The sequence below is a fragment of the Schistosoma haematobium genome, chromosome 1, assembly GCF_000699445.3.
Source record: "Schistosoma haematobium chromosome 1, whole genome shotgun sequence".
Taxonomy (NCBI): domain Eukaryota; kingdom Metazoa; phylum Platyhelminthes; class Trematoda; order Strigeidida; family Schistosomatidae; genus Schistosoma; species Schistosoma haematobium.
The window spans coordinates 55,389,092-55,400,609 of NC_067196.1; the positions used below are offsets into that span (position 1 = coordinate 55,389,092).

Genomic DNA, 11,518 nt, shown 5'->3' on the forward strand with positions numbered 1-11,518 from the left:
ATTGTTTAAAGATCCTCATCATATTAAAAGACTAGTATTTGAACGAAGAATATTCTTTTCGTTAAATTCTCTTCAGTTTCTACAATTATGATACAACGGAGGAATATTAGTCACCAAGGCAAGGAAAGATTAATAACCATCTCCATTTGAACACATAAATCAGGTTTTTGGCGTCTGATAACGATGGCTTCAGCAAAACTTCAGAAGACTGGAGTTTGGCTGCTTACTAATCACCTTGAATGTTGTAGGGTATCGACCTGATGCCCTGTATCAAGGAGATGTTTGATGATTACACTGTTTAGAGTCTTTCTTTCTCTTGTTCTGAGGCTTTTTGGAACATGTTCAAAAAATCTAAGATATATCCTACTTTCTGTTCGACCAATGTAGCTGCTTTTGGCAGGTACATGTAAATTTATAAATACAATTAACGGTAACATGAAAAGGATGCCTATCAACCTTTGATTGAGTTACTGCACATGTTCTCAGTATGTTTTATAACTTGTCTTCATTGTTAAGATGCATTATTTTTGTTAATTGTAACTGGATAACATGTTGTATGGTGATTAAAATGTAATAAAGAATTATTTCAGGTTACTAGCTGCTACCTTAACAACATTGGTTTTTATGGTAAAAAAGAGAGTCATTAAATGAGTGTTCAGAGAACTATGTTTGGTACTCTTTAAACAATTCAATTAGGTTACATAGGATGGAATGGTAACAGTTGTGGATAACAGTTGAGTGACAGAAATTCTCTTTGGCACTCTCCAGCCGGATTTACTTGGATCCCAGAGTTGATACTCACACCGTCAGTTAAAATGGGTTGATTTCATTGAACTAGATTGTCTAATTATGAAACCTGTATTTCAGTGCATACCTCAAAGAAATTAAACCATGAAACCCTGTCAAAGGCAGGAGACGCCACTAGTGATATCAAAGGATGGTCACAATGCGTAAAAAGTTTAAAGTGGATATTCCTAATACTATTATGAACAATGAATAAAGACAACTAATTTTCTTCCCTAATCTCAGCTAACCAACAGGAAGAGTTCAAATTTCGACCAGAAAATTTATTAGGTTCATAAAAGATGATTCAGTAGAAGTTCACTTATTTTTTCGAAGCAATGTTTACAATATATCTTTAAATCGGATAACAAAATAGATATCTTGGTCCAATAATAAAGAGCGCCTTCAACAAATGTCAAAATGACATTCAAAACTGTACTGAATGAACAATAAAACAATTTATATAAGCTAGTTTCGTGAAACTGATCAAACTTACATTATAGCTTTACAGTAACTTAAAAAATTTTGATAATAGAATTCATAAGACTTTCATAATACTAAACAACCAGTGAAATTTCTAAAATCTCCACAAAACCCCTTCTGATAATAATCATCTGCTCACTAGTGACCGACTCCAAGAGATACTCCTGGAGTTCTAGTGAGAAGCCGTCACCAGTGGAGTTCAACCAGGTCTGTTGTGAGATATCAACTCACTGAAGACGATGGTGTACGGTGGCGCAACGTCGTGGACTGGTTAAAGTTAGACATTACCACTTTTGGATGCCGGCTCAGTGGTCTAATTGGTTAAGCGCCTGGCGCGAAACGGATAGGTCCTGGGTTCGTATCTCGCGGGGTGCGGGATCGTGGGTGCGCACTTCTGAGGAGTCCCATACTAGGGCGAAACGGACGTCCAGTGCTTCCAGGTTTTCCATGGTGGTCTAGCTTCAATTGACTCATGATTTCAACCAGTGAGGTTACTAAACAATCTCTGAATATAAAATATGAAAGTATTTAATATTATACTAGAAAGTATTAAAGAACTAATTCAATATTAAATTTGAAATAGCTTTACATTACTATATAACTATAAGTAGTTATATACCACAATAAGAGGAAACGGCTGTCCAGTGCTTCCAAGTTTTCCACGATGATCTAGCTTCAATTGACTCATGATCCAAACCATTGAAAAAAAAATGTTTTTTTTGTTTAACATAAGTAAATATTCTCTAAGATCACAAAATTATTTTTATTCATTTCTTTAGTCAAATCACACATTCCATTGTATTTATTCAATAAATTTATATAATATACCAATGATATAAACATACTACAAAGAAATATGTGTCCTTTTATTCACTTATAACACAAAAATACACGAATCAATTTGTTTGTTTTGTATAAACTTTTAAAACTACCAATAACTTGTATAAATATCCGTCTGATATATTCTATGCTCAATAGATTATGTTCATCTTTCTTTTGGAATACTGAAGTGATATGATACCTTCTTTATCATAACAACTAGAGAAAAAAATACATATAATTGTAATCGGATATTAAAGAAATACAAACAAGGAATTAGGATAATAATAAATAAACAAAATAAAAAAATAGAAAGATTATCACTATGGAGAAATTTATTGAGATATTTATGAAACTTGATAGTAATAATAATAATAATGGTGGATTTATAGAGAAAAATGAACTTATTCAATATTGTGAAAAAGAGGATATAGATATGCGTATGGTCAATGTAAGGTGATAATTTTATACAAATGATATATTCATATATATATAGTTTAAAAGTTTTCCTTATATATCTTTAGTAATAATAATAAAATGATTCTTAAATCTGTCATTTATTTCAAAGAATTCACTAGAAAATTGTTTAATAATTGAGTCAATCATTAAAGTTATTTAATTATCAGAGTTTGTATATTTCAATTATTGATATTCTTTATTTAATTTAATAATTCATTGTTTATGAGAAATAGGATTCCTGGATGGATACCTTGACATTATATGATATGATAGAAGTATCCATGATATGAGTTTTCTTTTGAATATTAAGGTATGTAGACGATATTTTTATTATCAATAAACGGGATGGTATGGAAGAACTATTTAACAATGCAAACAGCATTTCTGAAAACATCAGACTAACTAAGGAATTAGAATCAGTTGACCACAAACTAGCATTTCTAGATTGTTTGGTTGAACGTCGACACAATAATAAGAAGTTAAAAATAAATGTTTACAGAAAATCAACACATTCCGAGAGATACTTGAATTTTAATTCAGCCCACTCACAGAGCACGAAAATTAATGTGGTAAAAATCTAATGAACAGAAGTACTAAGATTGTTACAGACAAGGAAGACCAACGAACCGAATTAAATAAAGTATTTTCTACTCTTAGGGATAACAATTACCCAAAAAGGTTTTTAAAGAAGATTATTAAAAATGAAAGAAAAACTAAACTAGAAAGTATACGAAAAGAATGGAAGTACACCGTAGTCATACCTTACCGTAGTGAAACATTAGAAGAAATCAAACGGATTCTAAGCAAACATAAGAGTGTATTTTAGAGCGAATAACACATTAAGATCGAAATTAGTGAAAGTTAAGGACAAATTAGCAAAGGAAGAACAACAGAACATTGTGTATGAGATTCACTGTCATGACTGTAATGCTACCTATGTTGGAGAAACATCCAGGCAATTGAATGTAAGATTGAAGGAACACAAACAATGCTTGAAAAATGTTCCAAAATCCTCGGTCGATTTAAAGAAACTTGAAAATAAGTCAGCGATAGCGTTACATGCGTTAGAAACAGGACACAAGATAAATTTTGAAGGGACCAAAATACTTCAAAAAGGTTTTAACACCTATAAAGAAAGATTGACAGCAGAAGCGCTGCATATATGGGCGAACAAGAACAGCCTGAACCGAAAAGATGGTATTCAACTGGCAACTATCGGGCAAATTTCGTTTGACAAGTAAATTTGGAACCTATCTCTTGTTTAAACCTGTTTTTTAATATCACATGCATCGTTATTATTTTTGGAATGAAATCAATGAGTTTTTTAAACAATACAATTTATTCACTTGATATTGTTTTACTTGAATCTTCCCATTAATGTTTTTGGACTGAAATTGATCAGTCTCTTATTGGCCTATGTGCATACTGTGCGTATGCCTCGATATTGGCTTAATTTACAAGCATTATAAGCAAAGATGGATAGTGGCTAGCAGTGGAATCCAGGACGCGCGTTTCGTCCTGTTTGGGACTCGTCAGCTGGATGTACCTGCACCTCAGAGTTGATGTTCACTCTGGGACTCGAGTCCCATTGCACAAGCAAGTGGCTATCAGGACTCAGTAGCTAAGTGGATAACGCGATGGCGTTTGAAGCGAACGGTGCTAAGTTCGAGTCCCAGAGTGAACATCAACTCAGAGATGCAGGTACATCCAGCTGACGAGTCCCAATCAGGACGAAACGCGCGTCCTGGATTCCACTGCTAGCCACTATCCATCTTTGCTTATAATACAATTTATGTTTTGACATGTACATCGATGTTTCATTATCAAAAAACTTTTCCACCTTGAACATGAACTTTATTTATTTATTTATTCCTTCATATCAATCTCTCACACATACATACATACCTGCACACTCACACACATACGATTTGTTACTCAGTTAATTATTTCTATGTAGTTGAATTCTTCACATGATTTGTAGTTAACTGATTCATTTTATCTTATTTTACAAAAAATCAACATCCAAATATGATTGGTTTAACACAGTATAATGCTGATTGTTAAAAAGCTATATATTTCTTTGATCATTTTGATTTTGATTATTACCCTGAAGAAGTCCAGACAAGTTAGCTGGACGAAACGTTGGAATTAGTTATATTTCAATCGCTGAGAATATTTCAAATATAATTTTCACAAAAAATTCTATACTTGTTAAATAGAAAAAAATATATAGCTGTAATGTTCTGTTGGATAATTTGCTAGTTTTTTGAAACATCCGTATGAAACGGGTTTACCAGTTATTTTATATCTTATATCACCTTAAGTTTAATCAGTCAATGTTCAATTCTATCAACTTTCACTTAGTGATTAGTTTTTTAGTACACCTTCTACTCTCCTTCATTTCTGTCATCTCTCTATTGTAATGTTATATAACCTATGACCGAATTTTATCAATATCTCTGATGTTATGATTTAAAATGAACTGTTCGGTTAGGTCTTATTTATTGTTTTGATTTCAAATTTGAATTTGTGACTGGTATGAAATTACTGAGAAGAATATTAGTCGTTTTAAAGTGACAAGAATTTTTAAAGAATCATTTTTATTAAGCAATTTTGAGTACATTAAACTAAATATATAATAATGGAAATAATGATTTCCGATAAATTTTCATTGCCCTTCAAATTATTGATTAAAAGGAATAGTCTAGTTTAAGGTAATTATTTCTTTTAAAATCTGGGGTATACATTTAGGGTTTTTGGTAAAGCTTGAATCAAGTTAAGGGATACTTAGAATTGTGAGCCTACTAAATGGAAAGCGTAGGTCGAGAGAAAGAATTATGTACTTACTAGTTATATTTAGTGGTCATATGGAGGTTGCATAACCTGTGAAATCAATCATGTGAGAGATAATCAAATAAGTTTACGTACTAAATAAAGTGTTTGAATACACAGGAAATAATTAATCATAATTGTGGAAACAGATGGATCCAATTTCTGAAATGTATAGAACATCAAGTATGTTAGAAATGAAGTCACTTTAAAATCAAAATGATGAGTGGCTTATTAAACCTGACGGAGGCCAAGCAAAGAAATGAGTCCGAGAATCCATCTTTTAAACACATAACTCTGATCCTTAAAATCTTATATCTTTGCGTCTATTGTTTGAAGACCTCTGACATGGCCACTTTGACAAATGATTATCAACACATTAGACTACTAAAACGTACCAATTAATGTTGGTTGTATAAGCCATTTTGACTAGGTGAGTTAAAATCGACTTTATTCGCTGTTTTAAATTCATTTGTCTCCAACCGTAATGGCATTTTTCAAGTAGCATAGACAGGTAAATTTATTGAACATCAGCTAACGGAATTCGTTCCTTTTAAATATTTTTCATCCATAACTTTAAAGTCTTTTTGCGGTAAATTTGATTACAGTAAAAAGTATAAAAATATTATAACAAATTCCTACCTTATATTCATTCAAAAAACATTTTTCAACTGCGATTAGCTACCATTCGTCTGCAAAGATTGTCGACGAGTTCTGCTTCTGTGACGTTATTTTTTATCGTATGATTTATATTCGATATATAAGTTCCAGTGTAACCGTATCTTATTTCTTCAAAGGATTAACAATGAGGAATAAATATCAATCATTATCCCAGTTCAGCTTGAATTTCGAACAATTCGAATTAACGGTCCGTTATGAACTTTTTGTAAAAGTGTAGGAGTGCATGATATAGTTAAAATACGTAATTAATTTATAATAATCGGAAGGCGAGAAATTCATTGTCATATTTACGTAGTTGGTTGTCAAGACTCAGTAGATAAGTGGATAACGTGATAGTGTTTGAGTCAAACGGTTCCGGGTTCGAGTCTCGGAGTGAACATCAACTCTTGGACTCAGATACATTCAGCTAACGAGTCCCGTGTAGGGAGAAATATGCACCATGGATTCTAATGCTAGCCATCATCCATCTTCGTTTATAAATGTCGAAGACGTTTGAATCGGCTTTCTCTAGGGTTTAAACACGCTTATTTGACTTACTTGTATTGATATTTGCAAGTTTAATTCAAATATTCACTCATTTCGTTGTTTTATTTTTGTTGTTGTTGTTGTTATTTTCATATCTAGGATTGGTTAAAACCATTTAATTTTAATTCAGCTGGTAAAATATCATTCAGGGAGTTCTGTGTTGTATTCGGTTTACAATATGAAGAAATGTAAGCAAATGAACTATTTTCATATCATTATAAATGATGATTCTATTTTTTGGAAAATATTTTTTTACTTTCGATGAGAGATCCTGTTTTTATTTGCATTTCTATATAAGCCATTAAGTAAAAGTAAACAATAACAAAAGTTTAGCCATTTGACAAAAGTAAGCATGATGCTTTTTTAACATATTATTTGTCATTTGGCAATACCATAGTAGAAAAATTTTCTTTGAACGATAACGTAATATTTGTGTTATCAGTTTGTTACTTACGTATATATTCATTTATTAAACATCGTCTGCATACTACTGGTATAACCCATTAGTTGGTTAAATATTTATTAAAAACGTTGATAAAAAGACTTACTTACTTACTAACGCCTGTTACTCCCGAAGGAGCACAGGCCGCCGACCAGCATTCTCCAACCCACTCTGTCCTCGGTCTTCCTTTCTAGTTCTATCCAACTGTTGTTCATTCTCCTCATATCTGTCTTCATTTCTCGGCGTAATGTGTTCTTTGGTCTTCCTCCCTTCCTTTGACCTTGAGGATTCCAAGTAAGAGCTTGCTTTGTGACGCAGTTGAGTACTTTCCTAAATGTTTGTCTTATCCACTTCCAGCGCTTCTTCCTGATTTCTTCCTCTGATGGGATCTGGTTTGTTCTCTCCCACAGTAGGTTGTTCCTAATAGTGTCCGGCCAACGGATCCGAAGTATTTTGCGTAAACAACTGTTAATAAACACTTGTATCTTCTGGATGATGGCTTTCGTATTTCTTTAGGCTTCCGCCCCATACAGTAGAACTGTCTTGACAGTTGTATTGAAAATCCTGACCTTGGTGTTGGTTGACAGTTGCTTTGAGTTCCAGATGTTCCTCAGTTGTAGATATGCTGCCCTTGTTTTGCCGAATCGCGCTTTCACATCTGCATCAGATCCACCGTGTTCATCAATGATGCTGCACAGATATGTAAAGGTTTTTACATTTTCCAAATCGTCTCCGTCAATTGTGACTGGTTTGGTGTATGCTGTGTTGTATCAGAGAATCTTGCTTTTCCCTTTGTGTATATTGATATCTATTGCTGCTGAGGCTGCTGCTACACTGATCGTCTTCTCCTGCATTTGTTGTTGTGTGTGAGATAGAAGAGCCAGATCATCTGCGATGTCTTGATCGTCCAACTGTATCCTAGACGTCAACTATATCCCATGCTTCCCCTCAGATGTTGACATCTTTATAATTCAGTCGATCACCGGGAGAAAGAGAAAGGGTGAGAGTAAGCAACCTTGCCTGACACCGGTCTTTACCTCGAACGAGTTTGTCAATTGTCCTCCATACACGATTTTGCAGTTTAATCTATCATAGGAATTCTGTATGATGTTGTTGGTCAGAATGATACTTAAAGTTTCATAGTGAAAACATCCAAGGGAATAAAATTGTAACATCATTAATAAATTAGGCTTTTCATTTCAATAGTCTTCTGAGTAGCTTAAATGAAAGTTTCATAATCTCAGATGAAAAGTGTTTTGACGTATATATTTACTTTTATGTTACAACTTTGACATGCACAAATGTTAAGCTTAAAAAAGGGTTTTATCAACAAGGATTGTGTTAATTCAAACCATATATGCTTGCCTTTGTCCAAATAATATTTTAAACCCAAAATATGATTGATGGGTATTTATAACTTAATTCATCATTAAAGTAAGAATGTTCTCCATCAGTTTTCTTGATTCTTTAAACACTGAATCAGAATTAGCTAATTTGAATATCAATAAAAGTCATTTCGTAGTAAATTGTTTCAAATGAATGTTTCATCATAGATGAACTAATGTAAACATATTATTTCTTCTTATTTCTGTCAAAAAAAAAGAAACAATGCTGCAATAAACGTAATTCTTCTATTTTCCTTTATCAGGATTATGGAAAAGAAAGATCGAGAGAATATGGCTGCTGGTTTATCACCTAAACTAGATTCAGACATTACTATTTTTTCCACTTCAATGTCTTTACAAAAACAAGTTGATATAACGAATATATTTAAAGAAATGTTGAATAAAAAGTATACTGATGAAAAATCAATAATTGTAATAGTCAATGATATTAAAAAATATTTAGATGAGAAATATGGTAAATTATGGCAAGTATTCATAATTGATGGATCATTCTGGTCAAATTATAGCCATGAACCATTTTTAGCTATAGAATTCATGTATGATAAATTTCGTTGTGTAATTTGTAGAAGTCCAGTAGATTAAATTTTTAAAACAACAAACAATAAAATGATAATAAACTTTGTATTTTATGATATTTTGTATTCAATAAAACAAACATTTAGTTCTTACTAATAAGAACCTTGGTCATGATACCTGCCAACTCATTACTTTCTTACTAATAATAACCTTGGTAATGATACCTACCAGATCATTTAGTTCTTATGTTTATGTATTAATTTTATCAGAAATATTTCCAAACAAATATTTGTTAAAATACAGAAAAATTTTATTGTCGTCAGCCAAAAAAATATAATGACCTGGTTCTGGTGTTTTGTTACCTTCAATTGACTTGTTTATATGATATATTTTAGTTATGAGCATAAAAGAAGCAGGACAGTCAGTTAGAATAATATTTCAGTAATCATGTTAAATTTTTTGATTGAGATCATGAACTGATTGATGTCAGATCATCGTTAGAAACATGGAAGTACTGGACGGCCGTTTTGTCCTATTGTGGGACTCCTCAGCAGACACTGGCTCAGAATCCAGCGTTTGAAATCCACTTCAGGATGCATAGCTAATATCATTCAATATTACTGGTTGGCATTCACTCGAATGAAGAAACAGTTAAGTCCCTATAAAACATGATTTATTTTAACAGCTTCAAGGTGTCCAGCTTATATCAGGTCATTAGTTAATACTGAATCAATGTACTCAGAGATGGTATCGGTTGATGCTATTTGATTGAAATTAAAATTTATGGAACGAGCTCACTTTAAAATCTGGAGATCTGAGGACTGGTTTTTCGAAGAATTGTAAGTTTCAACTGATAACAGAGAGATATTCAATTCCTCTGGTTTTTAGTTGTTCTACACCAAATGTCAATTACAATGAAAACGTTTTTAAACTTCAGTTGAACAATTGTCTTATAATGCATAGATTACTCATTTGAGTGTGAAAGTAGTATCAAATATTCATGTAATATTTTCTTAAATATTTTGATATGAAGTTGAATTTCAGAATGTCGAGCATTACTTATCACATCTCATTATTTTCTTTATTGTGTCGGATGAAGAAAGCAATAAAAAATAATGACGGACATTAACTGATAAAAATTGGGATTCTTTACACTTTTATCCAGTCACATTTTCGAAAGAGTACTTCAGGGTCATCGCTGACTAGAATGAAATTTTACTACGATTTATATGAATGATGGTCGTCGTGGTTAATGAGAGTAAATGTTTATCTTTTTAACAGCTGTTTAAGTTCATAGAATTTTTAGTTTTATCAAACCACTTGGCGATTCAATCAATGAGTTACACCCGTGCCTCTACGACAGGAGGTCATACTTTCGAATACAAAATATTCTCTATCAAATATTCTTGAATCGAAACAAAACTACTCTCTGATTCTTCCTAATTTTAATTGCTGCTTGCATAATGTCAGTCCGGGATAAAAAAAGGCATATCCTACACCATAGTTTTTATTGTTTACGGACTTATAGAATTAAGGAATTTGATATTAAATGCTAATCTGAAAGCTGTTCTGTTAGTAAATTCAACGATGACAAAATTTAAGAAATGCAAAAATAACAGTAAGTGTAGAATTTTACTGTCCACCTGTTTTTTACTATTTTACATCCCTTCTTTCTTCATCGTCATAGAGTTTCTTGTCACGTATTTGAGGAAATGATGAATGTTTTCATTTGGTTTTTGATGTTGACTGGTCACACTTGTCAAGATATTATAGAACCCATCCGACTAACAAAAAAGGTAATACACGTCATTAAACTTAAGATGGTTATTCTTTATATACGACTTTGGCATTACTCATTCATGATTCGATTCTACATTTATTTTCTAATTAATGTGGCAAATTGAATAGTTGTGCATCCGAATTAAATTTATTGTGACCTTTGTTAAAATACTAAATTGTGTAATATCGCAGTAATCAGAGAAGACAAAGATGCTTCGCTAGTGGTTACAAACACTAGACTCTGAAAAATAAGTGCAAATCTGATTTACCCGAAGATCACTTAAAGATGTATTCTTACTTGATAAGCTTCTAACAAGTCATACACAAACTTTAAGACAACTCAGAATACCTTAGTAATGTAAGTGTAAAATTACAACTTGGTTGTAATCTTAAGTTTCAGGCATCAGATCAAAGTAGGTTGTGCACAATTTGTTATCTTAGAACTTGAAGATACATACATATATACACATTTTAGAGGAACCAGTGGACAAAATATCTAATATCGCTATGGATAGTTTTAAAGAAGAATTAACGTATTGTAAATATAATGAAGGGAGCTATTTATACTTGCAAACTAAATTCTTAGTAAATTTGAAAATACCAAACCATGGATGGAGGAATAGATAAAAGTTGAGAATGAACTGCTGACAAATCGCAGTACCTTTGGATTTAGTGACTCATATGACTGACAGAATCTATTACCAAGCATAAGGAAGGTTCTACACTAGTTTATGACAAGAAATCATAAGCTTTTCGATATACGTAATTTGAATTATGTTTCTATCTAAAATAAGAT

General features: G+C 32.2%; 1 protein-coding gene across 1 annotated transcript; it reads left to right on the forward strand.

Annotated features, from left to right (window-relative positions):
* Window positions 1–2,410: 2,410 nt before the first annotated feature.
* On the forward strand, window positions 2,411–9,310 carry A12_1 (Tegument antigen; the record flags this gene model as incomplete). Its single annotated transcript, XM_012944295.3, has 3 exons — window positions 2,411–2,536; window positions 6,679–6,767; window positions 8,670–9,310. The coding sequence occupies 3 exons, from the start codon at window positions 2,411–2,413 to the stop codon at window positions 9,007–9,009; spliced, it is 555 nt and encodes a 184-aa protein (XP_012799749.2). The 3' UTR covers window positions 9,010–9,310.
* Window positions 9,311–11,518: the final 2,208 nt, after the last annotated feature.